This window comes from Meles meles, chromosome 17, assembly GCF_922984935.1.
Source record: "Meles meles chromosome 17, mMelMel3.1 paternal haplotype, whole genome shotgun sequence".
Classification (NCBI taxonomy): Eukaryota; Metazoa; Chordata; class Mammalia; order Carnivora; family Mustelidae; genus Meles; species Meles meles.
Window position 1 is genome coordinate 42,310,836 of NC_060082.1, and position 19,232 is coordinate 42,330,067.

At 46.8% G+C, this 19,232-nt stretch overlaps 1 protein-coding gene across 2 annotated transcripts in view; it reads right to left on the reverse strand.

The window, feature by feature from the left end:
* Positions 1-19,232, reverse strand: part of TNR (tenascin R) — a 400,251-nt gene that overhangs the window by 56,230 nt on the left and 324,789 nt on the right. Inside the window, exons 5-8 of one of the 2 annotated variants that reach the window (XM_045983701.1) lie at positions 17,276-17,539; positions 13,736-13,851; positions 11,343-11,493; positions 5,817-6,086 (exon numbers count right to left, since the gene is read on the reverse strand). In XM_045983701.1, the coding sequence (XP_045839657.1) occupies positions 5,817-6,086; positions 11,343-11,493; positions 13,736-13,851; positions 17,276-17,539 (801 nt within the window). The remainder of the gene's footprint in view (positions 1-5,816; positions 6,087-11,342; positions 11,494-13,735; positions 13,852-17,275; positions 17,540-19,232) is intronic. The other variant, XM_045983702.1, reaches the window with a different exon arrangement.

The window sequence follows — 19,232 nt, forward strand, 5'->3', positions numbered from 1 at the left end:
CCAGTCATTTGTTCTGAGAAAACCTCCAGGAGACTTCTAATTTGCAAATGGCAGGCAAGTATGCACCCACTGTTCTTGGGGAAGAAAGGAAGGCTGTGAATCAATCTGAGGGCAGCTGCTTCAGAGTGAGAAGTGTTCTGTTTAGTGATGTAAATTAGGTGAATCTTTTAGCAGATTTATGTCTCTGCAGCTTGTTTTTCTGACAAATGTTTCCTTACTCAATGTAGATTTAACGTGTTGGGTTCTGTACATCCTTGATGTGCTGTGCGGATGGAGAGAAGAGTCAGATGGAGACAGGAGCTTGGATACAGGGGCGTGGCGGAAGAGTGCGCATGCGGGGCCGTATGCCACTCATCTCATGAAGGGCAGAGGCTGGGATAATGTATGGGGTGTGGAGTGTGGGGTGTGTGGCCTGAATGGAATTGGAGTAAAAAGAGGTTAGGGTTAGGGTTAGGGTTAGGGTTTGGTTGAATCCTGTACCTACCTACTACTCTTCCTAACTAAAAATTCCAGACCTTGGAAACTATGGTTTTTTGTTTTCTAGAGTTTTTTGGCCTTAGCAACTATGCACTGTGGATAGGGGGCAGTGTTGTCTCTGGAGGGACCAGACACTTTCCAGTGATTTCCAGTGATTCCAGAAGAGGTCAATGCTGGGAAGGAGGGCTTGGGAATGTTAGAGTAGGTAGTTAGGCTCTTACAGGATCCCCGGAGGCCAGCAAAGGGGGAAGTCCTGGCCCACTGCGAGAAAGTCAGAGGCCTGACCTGACCTGGCAGCACTCCTGAACAAAACCACAAGAAACTGGATCGAACCAGACAGGCCCAAGATGGCTGACAAAGTAGGCGAAAGTTCACATTATTCCTTCATTAGACTGCATTACCATACCAAAATCTCCTCCAGAAGGGTGCCCTGACAGGAAACCATCCTACTTCTAAGAAATCCCTGCCCCCAGTAATGAATATTCCACTCCCTTGTTAACAACTGTCAATAAAACATGGAGACCCAAATCCCAGCGGACCACCTCTCCCTTGAGCTCGCCGGCTCTCATGTCACTAGAGTGTATTTTCACTTTAATCAACTTTCCTGCTTCTACTGCTCATTGCTGTGCTGTGTCTGTCCTTGGATTCTTTCTCATGGTGACACCAAGAACTTCCAGTGACAATTTTTGGGCAGCCTGGGTCATGGCCTCAGGGCCTGAGGTCTCCCCAGTCCACCTGGCAACAGTGGGGAGGTCTTAGAAATGGGGGGGAGTGAAATTGTTTGCTCCCTGGGCCTTTTTTTTTTTTTTTAAAGATTTATTTATTTTAGAGAAAGAGAGCATGAGTGGGGGGTAGAGGGAGAGGGAGAAATAACCCTCAAGCAAATTCCCCACTGAGCAGGGAGCCGGATGTGGGGCTCGATCCCAGGACCCTGAGATCATGACCTGAGCTGAAATCCGGAGTCTGATGCTTCACCAACTAAGCAGGCCCCTCCTCTGGGTCTTGAAGCCTGACCTGTAGGAGGGCTGGTTCAAGGGCAGCCCTCCCTAGAGGTAGGAGCAACATGTCTCCTGCATGGTCTCTGCAACATGTTACTAAGCCAGGGGAAGGAAAAGACTGATGTCCAGGGGAGGCCCCGAAGAGAGGCTTGGGGCTGTGGACTCTAGTAATAGCCACATCTAGTCTTTAAAACATAATTTAGACCAAGCATTTCTCCTGCTTAAAGACTGCCTGTTGCATCCTATTACAAACTCCTGCTTGTCTCCTGCATGGCCTTCTGCTTCTCAGACATTGTCTTGTAAGATTTCTACCCTCATTCACTGTGCTTCAGTTGTACTCCCTTTTTTCCCCACTCGTGAAACACATCAAACTTACTCCCACCCCAGGGCCTTTGCTCTGGCTGCGACTTTTGCTAAGCATGCTCTTCCTTGGAACCTCACATGGCTTAGGTCACTTAGGTGTTGGTTAAAACTGCATTTCCTCAATGAGGTGTTTCTGAATGACTCAGTCCCACACCGCCTTTCCTTTACAGCATCCCTTCCGCTTCTGGGCACAGCATTCAGGGTGGAAGGATCCTGTATGTTTCTTTGCTTCTTCTTCCACTGGAATGTAACTCACAGGAACGGGGCTCTCGTCTATCTTGTTTATGCTGGAGCCTCAGTGCCTAGAACAGTGCTTGGCCCCTGCTAGGTGTTCAATAGACACATGCAAAATGCCTGGTTGAGAATGGTCAGGTTTTGGTCTTGTCTGCCACCTCAAAGCCTATTTAGAGAACTCTCATTCAAAATTTCAGCTGGCAGGGGGGCATCTGAGGATGCTCGGGGCGAGGTGGCTGAGGGCAGCCGGTCTTGGCTGGGGTGGCGCATGCCAGCCAGGCTGCACATGTGAGGGAACCTGCAAGTGGGGTCGCTGCTGAGCAGGCAGGGGCTCCGACCATTGGGATGTGGGCCTTTGTCTCAGTTTCCCGGGTTGCCATAGACCCATAGACTGGGTGGCTTGGCCGACAGAAATGTGTTGTCTGTACAGACTGGAAGTTTGAGATCAAGGGCAGGGCGGCCTCCTTCTGAGGGCTGTAGGAGAGAATCTGTTCCAGGCCTCTCTCTGGTGGCTCACTGGCAATCTTAGCCATTCCTTGGCTGACAAAAGAATCACCCCAATCTCTACTTTTTATCGTCACATGGTGTTCTCGCTGTGTACTGGTCTCTGTGTCCCAATTTCGTCTTGTTCTAAGGACACACAGTCAGACTGAATTAGGGCCCACCCTAATGACCTCCTTTAATTTGGTCATTGCCAAAGACCTTATTTCCAAATAAGGTCATATCTACAGGGACTGAGGTTTAAGATTCCAACATCTTTTCAGGGGACACAATTCAAACCATAACACCATTCTGGGGCATTCAGGTTAGAGCAGCAGCCTCTGCTCAGCCAAATGCTCTGGAGGTTGAGTTTAGTGCCCTGAGGGAGGACAGAAGACCTCCAGTGGAGAGAAAGCGTCCCTGGACTGCCTTCATGAAGGTTCCTGAAGCCAGAACCACCGAGGGCAGGGAGGTTCTGGAGATTGGCCTCCTGGGTTGCTTGGGCTGGCATCTCTCTCACCACTGTGCTCCCATCACGGTGCTTTCCTTTTTGGGAGCAGCTCCAGGACCCAGGCAAATATCCCACTCACCACGCAGGAAACAAATCTCTGCTTTAATTGCCAGAGCAATTAGTGCGCTCCTAGTGCCGAAGACATCACCTGGAAAAGCACTTTGGCTAATTTGAATTTAAGCGGAGTTCTGAAATGACTGAGGGTCCTACTGCGAAGGTCTGCCCCCCCCTCCCTAGCTCCTCCTTTCGCTGGCAGCCCTGCTCTCCCCTGCCCCGCCCCCCAGAGCTCCTCTGCGAAGCTGCTGGCATCTCCCCGCCCTCGCTGAGCGGAGGGGAGCAAGTTGGAGGTGCAGGCCAGGAGGCCGCCTCGGAACAGCTGACAATCTGCCAGGCGACCGGAAAGAGAATCACGCAGCAGTGAGCGGAAACTCAGGGGGAGCTCCGAGGAGGCAGAATGTAATTGTCTTGATTGGAATTTTCCTGGGCCTCCAGCCAATGCCGCTTCCATCTTGTCGACCTAAACATCAAGAATTTGCCTTTCATCGAGCTGCTCCAGAGCACCCTTCTCCTTTTCTGTCTCTTCAAACTCCTTATCTGGGCAAAGCACAAAGAAACCTCTTTTCAAACAGAAACTGTCTTGAAATTCAGAACAGAATGCGGGACTCGCGGGACCCCAGGAGATCCCACAACTGGCCTGAGGGAGGCGGTGTTGTGGAGTGTGACGGGTGGTGGGAACGGGCTGACCTTGAACTCACCACCAAGGGACATTGTATCAGGTCAAGCTCAGCCCTGAGCAACAGGGATGAAGTGGAGGAGAAGGGAAAAGAAAGGGGAAGAATTTAGTTCCTTTTTTTTTTTTTTTTTAAGATGCATATTCAGTCACGGGTGACCCTAAGATGAGTCGGGTGCACAGTCTGACCCGCGATCCCCTGGCCGGGGTGGAGTCTGGCCCAGGGGCTGGGAGAGAACCTCTCTCTCCAAATCGAACCTAGCAGTCAGTGTCCAAGCTTGCTGCCTTTTTAGCAGGGACGCTTTCCCCACTCTCGATGTGTCTTTCTGTGCAGAGGGAGCCCCGTTATAAGACTCTGGGCTCTTCCTTACGCTGGGGGAGGTGGACTTCGCTCAATGGTGAGTTTTGCAGCAGGACCTCGGCACTTAGGTCTGCTCTACTGCTAGCCTGTCTCATGGGAGCTTGCTCTCCCCAGGCATCGGGCTTCTGTGAGTTCCCCCATGGTGTAAATCCCAACATGAGTCGCCCCCTGATTTCTGCCGCATGGTAGGCCTAGTCCAGGTCCCCAGGGACCATCACCTTGCAAGCCCATCTGTCTCTAACATTAAGCTACAGGCTTCAATTGAGGGGGTACTTCTGGCTTCCATCTGTCTTATGCTTTGACTGATTTTTTTTAATCTTTTTATTTATTTCTTATATTTTTATAAACATATAATGTATTTTTATCCCCAGGGGTACAGGTCTGTGGATCGCCAGGTTTACACACTTCACAGCACTCTCCATAGCACATACCCTCCCCAATGTCCATAGCCCCCTCACCCTTCCCAACCCCCCCTCCCCCCAGCAACCCTCAGTTTGTTTTGTGAGATTAAGAGTCACTTATGGTTTGTCTCCCTCCCAATCCCATCTTGTTTCATTTATTCTCCTATCCCCCTAACCCCCCATGTTACATCTCCACGGCTTTGACTGATTTTAAACACAGGTGGAGGATGATGGTGCTGCCGACGGAGGCACCCTGAAGCCCCTTGGCTGATTTATCCCATCCCGTAAGGGCTCTAGGGCCACACTGCAAGTAGGATGCTTGAATTTGCGATTCTCCTACTCTAGCACATCAGAAGATGCTGGTTCTCAGATCCTACAGAGGCCAGCAGTTTCCCTTGATCCCTGCACAACTTGGAGTTGGCAGAGACACTCCTTGATGTGTGACCTCTCCAGGGTAGAGAGACCAAGACTGAGAATCCGGGTCAGGGGGAGACTCGCTATCTGATCCCAGCCCCTGCTGACCCAGTGGGAGTGCTGGGAAGCCTGTGTTTGGATGGCACCTGTCCCATCTGCCCCCTTGCTGGTCAGCTGGATGGGCTCCGAGAGAGTCGGGAAGCAGGTCGCCATGAGGTCCGGCCTTTCCTGACTGTGGGCGAAGCTCTTTCTGCGTCCCGACAGCTCTGGGAAGGGGGGGTGAGTGCTCATCGCAGTGAGGCTGGTGGGTCTCATCCAGCCTACCGTGTGTGGGAGCAGGCCTCCCATGAGCCTTCTTGCCGGTGTTTGCAAAGGGCAGATTGAATGTCAAAGTCTCGGGCAGAAGGCCTGCCGCCAGCCACACAGTCTGGGCTTCACACAACTCCTTGGGGTGCCACCACGCTGTGCAGTCATTATGAACTTACAGAATGATTACAAGGGCCCGCAAAGAGCAGGAAAGCACCTCGAGGCAGGGCACCTTTCCTGAACTCAGAAAATTTCCATTTGGGCTAGCAATATGGACGAACTTTTCATTTCACCGAGGAGACACCAGAGAACCGTGGAGAAGAGCCTTGGGTCACAGATCTGGCTGGTAGCAGAGGCAGGATGGGCACCTAGCTCTCTCGAACATGCGTGTGCTTCTGTGCTGTCCGGCAACTTGTGTCTGTGGTAAGGTGGGCGCCCAAGCAACATCACCTCGCCCCCTCGGTACCCCTCTTGATGGGACGCGGCACCCGCTGGCACAACTCTCTCGCCCTCCCCGTGCTCCTCCAACACCCCAGCCTACCTGTTGTGAACTGGGTGGTCGTGGACTGGCTCTCGTTGGTCCCGCGGACGGCGCTGACCCACACCTCATAGCGGGAGCCGGGCCGCAGGGCCTGCACTGAGTACTGGCTCAGGGGAGGCTGGAGCCGGAAAGTGGTCTTCCCGCCTTCCCCGCCCACCAAGCCATACTTCAAGAGAATGAAATCGACTTTGGCTCGAGGTGGGGTCCATTCCACGAAGGCCACAGTGTCTGAGACGTCTCGAACCAGGATCTGTGTGGGCCCATCAATGACTGAATGAAAAGGATCAAGCAGAAAAAAGAGCTTAGAAATGGGTGTTCGAAATCAGCTCTCTCCTCTCCTCCTGAGGTTAGCTTGGTCAGTCAAAGAAAGGTGGGTATTACTATCCCAATTTACAGATGGGGAAAATGAGACACAGTAAGACGAAATCGCTTTCCTGAGGACACACAGTTTGGCAACAGGGGAAGCGACACCGGAAATCGGTTCCCCTGACTTGCTCTGACCAGGCTCTGCTGTTCCAGCTCTGACGATCCCCCATTTGGGCAGAGGAAGGGCACCCACTGACTTGCGAGCCCTGCTTCTGAAGGAATGGGCCAGAGAACTGAGAGATGTGCTTGTGCTGTGTGTGCTCTGCCCTTCTCTCACCTTCTCTGAGCCCTGACCAAAGATCTCCAAGATTATCAGCCCCATGTAAACACCTGGGACTTCCAACTCTGTTGCCAAAGAGGGCGTCATGAGTGTCCAAAAGATGTCCCTGCTCAGCCACACCTACAGCTCCGTCAGTCCCGTTGCTAAGACAGTACCTCAGCCCAACAGACATTTGCACTGTGGATGGTAAACATGCCTTCTGGGGACAAAAAAAAAAAAAAAAAAAAAGCCTTTAGTTTAGGAAGAGCATCTTGTGGGCTACTTTTTTCCACTTGCTCTTGCATATTCCTGAGCTACAAGGGCACTATGTTCCCTCCTGAGCCCTGGCCTCTGGCACTGAGTGGGTGAGGGGAACGTCATTGTGGTGTGGCATGACCTAGAAAAGCTGCTTGGCATCCCAGGGGACCCACCACCCATGGTTCCAGCACCCACTTGGGGTCCTGTTCTGGATTAGACAGTGGTGAGATCAAGGAAGGTGAGAGAACGTCAAATGGAAATAGAAAAAGAAAGAACTTCGTGAGGAAAATAGAAAATGCTGTCCTCAACTCCTCATGGCAGGTCTGCATGGCCAATGTGTCCTTTTTGAATTACTCATTGTTCTAAAAGAGTGGGCCCAGCTTCCCTGTCTGCGTTTATAATACGACTGTGCCTCTCTGGCTGGAACTGATTAATATCAATATTAATGTTCTTCAAGGATTTGGGATTGGAACCAGAGGCTCAGGTTCTCTGTTTAGATGGTTTGGGACATGGAGATCCAGGGCTGGTATGACCGTTCTCTACCATAGTCACACATAAATAGAAAACATCTGATCTGAAGAGAGAGAAAACAGGCGGGAAGGGAGGGAAGAAGGGAGAGGGTGATTTTCATCAATACATATTTGGTCTTGGTCCCTTCCTGACACAAAGCTCCTAAAATCCTTGGAATTTCCTAAGCCAAGAGAGCACTTAATGTCTTCTGTGATGTTAATGAGGTGACGCTTGGAGCTGGGTACCAGGGGAGTGAGCTCTGTGATTAGAGGGTTGGAGCTTCCAGTCCCACTCCTGACCTCTGGTTACAATCAGTCCTGCCAGTAAGGGAGCCTCTGTAAAAACCCAAAAGGACCGGGTACAGAGAGCTTTCAGGTTGGGGAACCAGAATGCTCCCACCAGGCACCATGCTGGGCTGTTTAGGGCTTTGGCCAATGTGTCTTTTCATCTGGCTGTTGGTTAGTATCCTTCAATATCCTTTGTAGTAAGCAGTAATCTTGTGAGCAAATGGATTTCCTGAGTTCTAGGAGCAGCTCTAACAAATTAATCAAACCTGAGGAGGGGGTGGTGGGAACCTCTGCTGCATAGCCAGTTGGTCAGAAACACAGGTAGTGACCTGGGTGTGCAACTGGCATTTGATGTGGACGGCAGTCTGTGGGACTGAGGCTTCAGCCTGTGGCATCTGTTCCTGTGTCTAGGTAGATAGTTTCAGAATTGTGTGGAATTGTCGGATACCCAACTGGTGCCCAGAGAATTGCTTTGTGGGGGGACCTCCCTCTTCAAAACACACACACACACACACACACACACACACACACACACACACACAGGAATTGGGTTCAGAATTTTAGGAGCAAATATATGTGGTGAAAGAGAAATGAGTGACTCTGGGGAGCTTCTAGAAAGACAGAGTAACCTGAACTTGGCTTTCCATTCTCCAGTTTTTTCGTGACATCCAGATACATTCTGGTCCAAGGGTTGCAGGAGACACTCTATGTCCTTCCAGTAAATTCTCTTTTGTTTTAGCTAGTTAAAGAAAGTTTTTCTTCCTTGTTACCAAAGACCAGTTTTTTAAACCAATCCACCCTGGACTACCTCCTACGGTCTCCAAAATGGAGCATCTTCCACAGGATGGACTTAGTCTGACTTTGAGATTCTCAATCTTTCAGAGTTGGTCCTTTTCCTGGGCACTCCATTCTCTTTCTGGGTCTAGTCCAATATTGTTCTCTGTTAAGCAGCTTAGGATTTTTGGCTTAGTACCAGTCAAAATGAAAATCACCAGGCCATTTGGGTGCCACCTGGTTTGGAGTTAAAATGAAGTTCTGTTTTTCATATTTGAGGTAATGATATGATTTAACAGAACACATCCAGATGTTTTCAGCATGCTGAATTTAATGGTTTTAGGTAACTTGGGCCTTTTAAATTTAATTTAACTTAATAACAAAATGGGAGAAGTGGTCTTCTAGCTGTTGTAGAAACATAAATCTTGAAACAGATGCTCCGTGCATGGGTATTGAGTAAATGGAATGAATGAATGTTCTCTGTATTCATGAGAAAGAAGGGGAAGCATTTCAGAGAACTGAAGCTTCTTGAAGGAAAAAAAAAAAAAGATGTCATAGAAACCCAAAAGATATTGGAAGGTAGTTGTCCTTTAACTCTTTAACTCCCCAAGACCTTGACCATAATGGATTGTCCATATTAGAATACAATCCTCCAGCCAAGGCTCTAGTTGCAGGAGGTCTAGTAATTTGCATTCCTTAAAGGGCCTGCCTGGAAGAAGCCAGACTGAGTGCTTTTGAGGACGAGGAGCTTCTCAGGAGGGGGCTGTCAGACCTCAGCAGAAGGAAATAAACAATCCTTCCCTGAAAACAGCAGACAAGATTGGGAGACAACCTTCATTTCTGTAGCCACCCTTGGATTCTGCCCTTCTGTTGGTTTCTCAGTAGTGGTGTCCCCATTCCAGTCAAGTTCGTGTCAGCTTGCTTTCAATTTAGATCCTAATTTCTAAACAAACACAAGTTCTACTCGGAAAGTCAACTGGAATAAATATTTTTCTTTCCATTTCTTCATGACTCTGTACGCGATGCCAAAGAATTAACTAGGACATTTTTCTTAATTGAAAAAAAATCTGCCTAGCTTTACCGCAAATTTTCAAATCTGGGATTTAAATCCAAAGGACCTTTCAAACCAAACAAACAAACAAAAAAACCCTGCAAATTTCATAAAAATGTGCCTTGAGTAGAAGACTGAGGCAGGGTTAGACTATCTTCCCCAAATTTGGAGGAAAAACTTTCTATACGATCAGTGCTCTTCTCTGCCCTCTTCTGAATCATCTTCTTTGTCTAGGCTTTTGTTTTCCAGTCAACTTTTCTTAAAATCAGTTCACAGGAGTGACCTGGAGTCACTGAAATGTTCCATCCCAGGGGAAGAGCATCTACACGTCATGAAATGTCAGGTTCCAGCATAACCTTGGGGAATGAAACTGGAAAACTCTGGTCACTGGTGTCTGCAGAAATTCCTACAGAGAACTTTTAAGTTTCATGGCTATGGAGTTTCTTCTAAAACATATTTGCATTAGAACAGTAGTTCTAGGGGTGCCTGCATGGCTCAGTGGGTTAAGCCACTGCCTTCGGCTCAGGTCATGATCTCAGGGTCCTGGAATCGAACCCCGCATCAGGCTCCCTGCTCAGAGGGGAGCCTGCTTCCCCCTCTCTCTCTGCCTGCATCTCTGCCTACTTGTGATCTCTCTGTCAAATAAGTAAATAAAATCTTAAAAAAAAAAAAAGAACAGCAGTTTTAAGCATTTTTAGTGGGGAATAATACTCTTTTCCTTTAAACAACAAAATCTTAAATGCCCATACAAAACAGGTGGAGCTGCCTCGGTCGGAGGCTGTGTTGGGCACAGGTGCAGATGCAATCAGAGGCCTGCATCTCCCCTCCGTCCTTGCCTTGAGTCACTGCCATGGAGCACGAGTGCCCTAATGGAACATAATCTAATGCCACAATAGTTTAAAACGAATGTTTTCTAGGCTGAGCATAAGCCCCAGCACCTGATGTTATTTAGTTTGGTTCCAATTAGCAAAGTATGAATCACTAATCCAGAAACATGGTCTCATTACATGGTATTGTCATTCTTTTTTCTGGCCAACTTGGCCTTTGTCCTAAACCCATAACTGGCTTTCTTAGGTGTCAATGTCAGTTTATGAAAAATAAAGCTGTACCAATATTCAACCATTTCAGTGTCTGTTAACTAAAAGGGAAAAGTGCTTAACTTTTGAGTCTCAGCTCCTCTGTCAATAAAATGAGACCAAAAATGATACCAGATGCTATTTGCAACCTTTGAGAAATTCTTGGGGAGGGTGTACACATATGCATCGCAATTACTGATTTACAGCATTGAAGTTGACCATCCTTTGTGAGCTAAGAAAATAATAAGGCAGAAGATCACCCAGTTACTGAATTGAAACTAGAAACAACAGTCTTGCATAAGATTAACTATGGGGATGAACTAATATTCAACTTAAGTCATCACTTCGAACAGTGACCCAACTCACCCATACTTGTTTTGAATGATTTATTTCCAGCTGCTCTCACTTCTAAGTGTGTTCTCTGTGTATATGTGTATACATTGGGTCTTGAGCACTCTCTCATCAACATAGAGCTCATCACTTTTTGTGCTTTTTCTAACTTAGTCCTCACGTCAACTCAGAGAAGAAAGTATTTTCGCTCATCACTGGAAAATGATGGCAAGTTTGGGAAGGGATGGATGACTTTCACTAAATCTTCCAATAGATAAGACTTAGTTCTTTTTGCTGGTTCTTAATCTCAAGATACTAAGGGATGACAAATGAAGCCTCTTGATGAAGAAGATCAGAAGAAATACGCTGGAAATCCTAACAAAGAATTTTCCCCATATAATACTCTCCCAGATTTCTGTGCTTGCAAGGACGAGCAGTAGGGAAGACGTTCAGCTACACATCTGGTAGAGTAGCTCCATCTCAAATGATCCAAATCATTTTCAGCTCCAGAAGAAAACCCAACACCTTTGTCTCTCTACTTCTTGGGCAACTTGCTGTCCTTTTTCCAGGGTGACCTAATGGGTAGACGTAGGAAGAAGGGTAGGGAGCACTCACCAGTGGAGACGCTGGCCGAGGTAGGGGGGCTCCGGGCTTGCTCTTTCAGAGCCACCACATTGACAATGTATTCCTCCCCAGGCTTTAGTCCTGTCTGATTGAAGGATGTGACATCACTGGGGAGCTGAGCAATCACCCCTCCTTCATTATTCTGGAGGGTGGGAAGAAAGAAGGAGCAGAAAAGGCAAAAGAGAAAAATCACTGGGAGAGAAAAGTGTGAAACATCGATTGTGAATTGTTCATTAAAGATGGGGCCCACATCTGTTCCCGTGACGTTGACAGCTGAATGTCTGGAGCCAGGAAAAACTCCCAAGAGACTCAGTAAGAATCTTACCACTCCATGAGGATTTGGCAAATGGACAATCAACTTTCAAGAACATTTCTTTGGCCTTCCTTGAGTCTTTTGAGTTTGCCAACAAAAATTGGTCATGAGGCGATGTGGACTGACTCTTGCCAAAGATTCCATGTTTGATGGTTACGGTTAACATCCACCAGATTTGGGGGCCTTTATTATGATGAGCATAATCTTGCCTATTTAGGAGAGTGGAATGGTGTCTGCCTATGCCTGTGAATATCTTTATGTGTACATACAACATTGTCCAGACTAAAGCATGTCCAGTTTTTGAATGAACTGGAGCTATTATTTTGCTCTATCAGGAGTTTTCCATGCTGTTACAGCTGGGTGCAAATATGTCAATGTCTTGTGTTCCCTTCACCCAGATGAGTTAGGAGTCAGTGACACAACCACCTAGGAAGTACAAAGAAGAGAAAAAGGAAGCATGGAACAAGGAATAACACAAAGGAGAAAGGAAGAGACAAACTGATGGAAGAGGAAATGACAAGGATTAACTTGATGATGTTGGGTCCAGAATCATCTACCTACCCACCTCTCAGTCTGTCATTTTACATTTTCTGTGTGTGTCCCTGGAAATGGAGAGGACAAAAAGACTCCTTTTGTGTCACGGCCCTTCTTCCCTATTCTTTGGACTCTGTTTATGTCCCCCAGAGTGCCCTATGTGTAATTTATAGCCATACCTATAAATCACAGGGACACATGCCCCTCCACACCCTGTCCCCACACTCCACCTCCCAGGCAGAGGCTGCAACCTACAGATCACACAGTATTCTGTGTGGCCATGTGTTTGACCTTGGCATGCCTTTTTACATACTAGATGTAAAATAGGCAAAACTAGCCTAGTTTCCTTCTGCCTCGGCATCAGGATGATAGGATTCTCTCTGCCCCATTATACACCCAGCTGTCTACTGTACTGGAGTGGCCATTTAATGCAGATAGTACCTGAAAGAAAGTATTTGTACAGAACGCCTGTTTGGATGTGTTTAGCTTGTTGTGACAAGACTCTATCCACAGAGAGAAGAAAGTCTTGCTTTAGTGGACAGAACCCTGGAGCCCTGGATTTCTGTGTTAATCCTGCCACCAACTAGCTATCCAATGTTATTTAAGTTTGCTGAGTCTTAGTCTCTTTAAAGTAAACAAACTCGATGTAAAATGAAGGGTCATACCCTGTGAACTTGAAGGTCCTTGGTAGCTCCAACAGTCCATGCCTCAAAGAATTTAGAAGTAAAATAATGGTGAGATCACTGTCTGGTTAGCCAAATATGTGTTCTCTGTCATTAAGTCTGATGAATGGAAAAATGCTATTTGATATTGAAAGATGAAGATGGGGTGAGACCTATGATTAAACATTACACTCCCATGAGTGGTAGAATTGGGGAGAGTATCAGGAGTGTCAACAAAGTCTGGGAAACCAGAACTCGGCTGGTGGCTCTGGCAACTTGGAAAAGTCAGTTCTAGATGAACACAATAAAATGCTACTTTAAAGAATAGAATGGAAAAAGGATACTTTTTAACTCAAAAACTAAGAACATAATTTGCATAAGGACAAATTTTCTAAATTAATAGTTTACAAAAGGTATTTTTGTGTTATGCCTCAGACCGTTAGAGCCTGGCCATGCAAGCTGACTTTTGATGCATCTTCTGCACGGAACGAAGCCATGTGACTGATTCAGTCTGGCTTTCCTTATGTCCTAAAGAGAAACCCCAACATTTTGAAGGTTTGGTTTTTAGAATTGCTAAAATCATAGCTTGCCAAATCCTAGAGCTTTTGAGCAGAGAGCTGGGCCCAGTGACTGCTTCCCACATCCTGTCTTCCAAAGCCAGGGTGTGAGGCTCCGGGTCACTCTTGCTAGTCAATCCACCACGCCTTTGTGAAAGAGATGTTCTAAAGCCCAAACACCACCAGTGGTCCCTTTGTGTCCTGAGCTGCATGGAGAGAGACATTGGGTGGCACTGTCCTTGCAGCTCCTGATCCCAAGTTGAGAAGGGTATGTATACTCCAGAAGAGACTGTTCGCAGTGTCATAGAGTCACATTACCTTTGGAATGAAGCTGATCTCCCACCCATCGAAGGAGAATGAGAAGGGCTCCCACTGCACCTCCACGGTGGTCTCTGTGATGGTCTTGAAGTGTAGTCCTTGAGGAGTGGAGAGATCTGGAACACAGCAATGTGGGTGACCATGTCATGGCTATCCCTGGCAGGGACGTAGAGCATCACCACGGACTTTCCCTGGGTGTCCTCCCTCCACATCTTGGCTGCGGTGGGCAATCCCGATCTTGTTGGAAACATGGCGGGTCCCAGATGCAGGACTGGCCCACTCTGTCATGACCCCGGTGCTGCTCTGTACTGGTGATACCCAAGTGAACGTAGCAAACATAATCAAATAAATGCTTTTCTAACGCTTTCTCTCCCATCAGAGGTTAATATTAAAACACAAAAGAGACAACGTTTCCTTTCCTTACTAATGTGGCAAATCTTGGTATTTAGTACGATGCCTTCTCAAAGGATTGAACACTATCTTTGGAGACTCTAAGGATTCCTGAGAGGCAATAAAATGTTCCCATTTCACACCCAAGAAGAGGGAGGCACAGAGTTGGCTAAGGATGGTAGCCGACTGCAGAATAAAGACTAGAATGCCTTTCTTGATCATCTGAGGTGCAGTCGGGATATTTTGCTTAGCTCAAATCACCTATGTCTAGGATGGTCTAAAACATCCATTTCAAGTACATGAGGCAACTGAAGGCACACACAAAGGACAATGGCAGATCATGGGATGTTTGCTTTCACTACATGGTCTCCCTCCAGTTCTTCATTATTTGTCTCCTCTCTCTTTGCCTCACTTACCCTGTTTCTCATTTCTTAATCTCCCCTTTCTCGGACCCCACCCCCCAACCCCCAACACAAACACACATATGCACACATGGACAGAGGCATGCACGGGTTCAGTGAGGTGGAGGTATGCTTGTCCTAATGGAGTTCCAATTACCAGCCCTGAGATACGACAGCATGACTTATTCTCAGTTCTCCAGGGAGCCCACCCCCATTTTAGCTTTGCCTCTCGTGGGATATTCCATCGGAAAACCAACAGATTCTCTTTCGTCCTGTTTGGAAGCTTCCTTATGATTCTTGGTTGAAAGGCAGGTCTGATTCTGAACCCACTTGAAGGCACATCAGGTGAGTTTACATCATTTTGTCCTTGTCACCTGGGAGTTTGCCTGAGGGGATGCCCTGAATTGGCATGACGCATGCCACGGGAGGAGGGGGGGATGGAAACCTCATCACTGTGTGCGCACGTGGATGGGAGAGGAGATGCCTGGGAGTCGGGCCAGGCACTTGCTGTGGTGACTCATCCCGGAGCAAGGTGGGAAAAGCGGCAGATGGTGACCTGCCTCTCCACACAATCACTGAAGATATTTAAAACTGGTTCTCAGGAACCAGAGGAATTTAGAAAAAAAGGTCAAATATAAACAGAGATAATTATAGGCATATTTACAGAGTCAGCGTTCAGAGGGGGAATCCAGTATCATAACAGGATCTCTGTGACGGGGTGATTTAAATCCTTTCCTCTCTGTGGGGTCCCTATCCTTCCAAGTGCAGTTCAAGTCCAAGAAGCCTTCAAGGCCATCTCTTCTACTTTGACCTCCCCCTTCTCTGAACTTTCATGGCATTTGTTCACCAAATACCATCTTGTCCTTTGAGACCTACACAGAATGGACTGAAATTTCTTATCCCTTATTTGGTGAGAAGTCCCATTTCCTGACCACGGGGCTTCTGTTTCACGGTTACTGCTACTGCTCGAATCTCTCCATGATATAGTAACAAGTATTTGGTTTTTGTCCCTGGGCTCCTGGCATACAACTCCTAAAACTTTCGGAATCTCTGGAGTGGTAAGAATATCTGTTGTATGATTGCGAGATAACGAGAGAGCCGGTTTCCAGAAAAATCACGGCATGATTTAAAAGATCGGAACATGCCGCCTCTCTTCCAGCCTCCAGGGAGGGGAGACGGGCTGGAGACTGAGTATTTACCAAGAGCCAGTAACCTGTTCAATTGGGGCTACATAGTGAAACCTCCACAAAATTCTCCAGGCAACAGGGTTTGGAGAGTTTCCAGGCTGGTGAAGGGAGGTGCTGGGAGGTGTGGTGTACCTGGAGAGGACATGAAACTCCACACCCCATCCGCCATCCCTTGTCCTGAACATCTCTCCTGTTTGGCTGTCCTCGAGTTGTATCCTTGGTAATAAGGCAGTACTAGTGAGTAAAGCACTTTCCCGAATTCTGTGAATTGTTCTAAGGAATTATCAAACGGAAGGAAGGGTTGTGGGAATTTACATCTGGTCAGTCATTGGTGCCTGTGACAGCTTTGGACCTGGGACGGGCGCCCGAGGTGCCGACAGTCCTGTGAGACTCAGGCCCTAACCTGTGGGACCTGACGCTCACTCCAGGGACACAGTGTCTGAGTTGAATTGTAAGTCACCTTCCCAGCATCTGAGAGGTGGAGGAGCTGTATTGGAAAAGATGATTTAAGAAACCAGAGGTGTATAAAGAGAAAAAAAATAACAGTCCCTTTCTATCTGCTTCTTACTCTACTCTTTGAGGTAGCCAATGTTAATACTTGGTAGGTAATCTTTTAAAATTTTTCTGTGCTTAAATAAAATACATGTAAAATGCAGATATGCAGGGGCACCTGCGTGGCTCAGTGGGTTAAAGCCTCTGCCTTTGGCTCAGGTCATGATCCCAGGGTCCTGGGATGGAGCCCCACGTCGGGCTCTCTGCTCAGCAGGGAGCCTGCTTCCTTTCCTCTCTCTCTCTGCCTCTGCCTACTTGTGATCTCTGTCTGTCAAATAAATAAGTAAATAAAAATCTTTTAAAAATGCAGATATGCACGTATAGGGATTTTCCCCTGTCCTAAATTAAAGAAAAAAAAAACCCACAACAACCTATTTCTTACGGAGAGCAGTTTAGCAGGCCTCTGTCTACGTCTCAACCTCTCTTTCTCTCCACTGAATCTTTCTTAAACTATCCTCTCAGGCCTCAACTTTTATAATCAAAATAGGCTATATTTTGCTAAACAAAAGACCATGAAGAAATTATGCCACCTCTCTCTGAGGAGAAGTGGGTGTCGTCAGCGTGGTTTTAAATAAGATTTTTTTTTCCCACTCTGCTATACACTTACCATCTGTAACATACCATTTAGCACTTGCTTATTATACATCCTATTTCATATCTTCTGGTTTTGAATCCCTAACTAGATGTAAAGTCTGTAGAAGTCTCATACTTTCTTTGACTTCTAATCAGACTTGAGCTTACGCCAAGTCAGAACTCAATAATTGCTTTTTTGTCCTTTTGGTTCTATAATTGATGGGAGCTGCCTGGATTTGGAAATTCTCTTAATCGGAAGTGCCTTTTCAACGATTTGCCCTTTTCCAAGTGGGGTCGCATCGAAAGCCCTTCCCTTCCCGGGCTGTGACTATTGCAGGCATCCCTGAAGAATTAAGAGAAGACACTACTATCATGAATGCCCATGATCTCATGTAGGAGGAAAGAAAAATGAAGTAGGATGGGGAAATGTTACGTACGGGTGGCCACCTTGGCAGTGATGGGAAGGCTGAGGATGTTGCTAATGACAGCGTAGACGCTGATGTTGTAGGTGAGACCTGGCTCCAGCTCCGTGATGGTGACGCCACTCCAATCTCCAGGTACCCGCTGCTGGAGCTGGAGGCCCCCCAGGGCCGTCGGCTGGTAAGAGACCACATATTCCGTCACTGCCATCGGCCCGTCCCATTCCAGCTCAATGGACCTGTCGCTGATACCAGCCACTCGCAAGTCCTCTGGAGGGGCAACTACCGGGAGGCAATACACAGACAGCGTGAGCTCAGAGGACTGCCTTCCCCATCCTGGACTCAACCCTCTTCCTCGCATCTCACCCCATGCATCCTGTCCTGTCTGTGTGTCCTGCTCCACTCACTGGCTTGGAGTGGTCTGTCACTCCTTTTGCGGGCAGGTTCCTGTCTTTTCGGTGCTTAGTAATCTTCTCTCCCTAGGGCCGCGAGCCAGTGGTGTGCCTGAGCCAGCTCTTGCTAGCTGGTGAAAGCTGGACGTCAAATGCTCAGGAATTTTTCAAGACATTGTTAAATGCAGTCATCATTAAAGATTAAATTGTAAAAACGTACAGTCAAGAAAATTGTATGGAAAACAAAGGGAATAAATACTCAAAACTCGTCACTTTCAGATTATCTCACGACATTTTACTATGTGATCCATGCCCTCGAGGTAATTCACGTGTGTCGTACCTCTCTGGTTGAAATACTGTCGAACCAGATTCTACCGCACAGTTGTTCCCGACCCTGTGTGGAGTGCCATATGGCATGTTGGTAGTCTGAAATCGGCCATGGAAGGAGTGTTTCCACCATGGAAGCTGGCAAATGCTATAAAGCAGGGTTTTTAATTTTTTCGCTCGGAGGGCTAGTTGTTACATATTTATAACAGCACACCACTGGCCAACATTTTTGGTAGTTAAATAAGTGAAATGTCATCAGATTACCTTAGGGACCCATATATGACTTGGTAAGTGGGAATAAAGGCTTATTCTTGGTTATCTTGCAAAATATAAGAAGCCAAAACAGTAAGTTCTGGATGTCATGGCCCGATGAAGACATTCAAAAACATTATTGTATTATTCTCCCTTTTAAAAAGAGACCGTTTAGGTTTTGAAAGAAATGTGACTTCTGTTAGACTAGTTCTTCTTAGCCTTGATCTTGGGGATGATGATAAAGAAGTATTCTTGAGGGCTTATTTTTCCCTCTTGTTTCACATCTCCAATGTCACCCCAAGTATCACCCAAGGATAAGTCTCACTCAAATAGGCTTTCATGTATGGTTTCCTTAGGAAGTGACGATTCACCAGGAGTGTGGGTATTAAGTAACTGAACCTTTAAGACCCACTGGGAGGCTCAGGCCAGTGTGCTTGTCATTGCAACTGCCTAGAGAGTAAATAAAAAGTTGGGACAATATTGAAATAATTATAATTAACTTATAAATTTACATGTGGTGAAGATGTTAATTTAAGAGTCATCACTGGCTTTGAATATCTCTTCTGAATGTCCTCACTCTTTCACCTTCACAAGAGCACAGGCCTGAGCCAGCTGCTGTTCACAGACTGTGTGAGTGGAGACGCCTGTCCCCTCTATTCTGCTCACACTTGTGCCCTCAAATCCTCGGCAGAGGCAGAAATGACAAGCCCTCTAACTCAGACTCATGGGATGGAAATTAGGACCGTATATTTGCAGTGCTGGGCATTTGCTTTGACTACCATTGCCCCAAACCTTTCATTGTACAAAACAGTCTAGAAAGGAGAACCCCCTGTGATTAGAGATGGCAAATGCTGACTGAAACAAACAAAAAAATTAAACAGTCATTTGAAAAATTCTTTTCATTTATGAAACTAAATGTATGTAAATGAGATTTGAATAATTGAACCTCAAATGATCATTTATAAGCTTATATCCTTTTTAATTCTGACATTATTAAAGCTCTG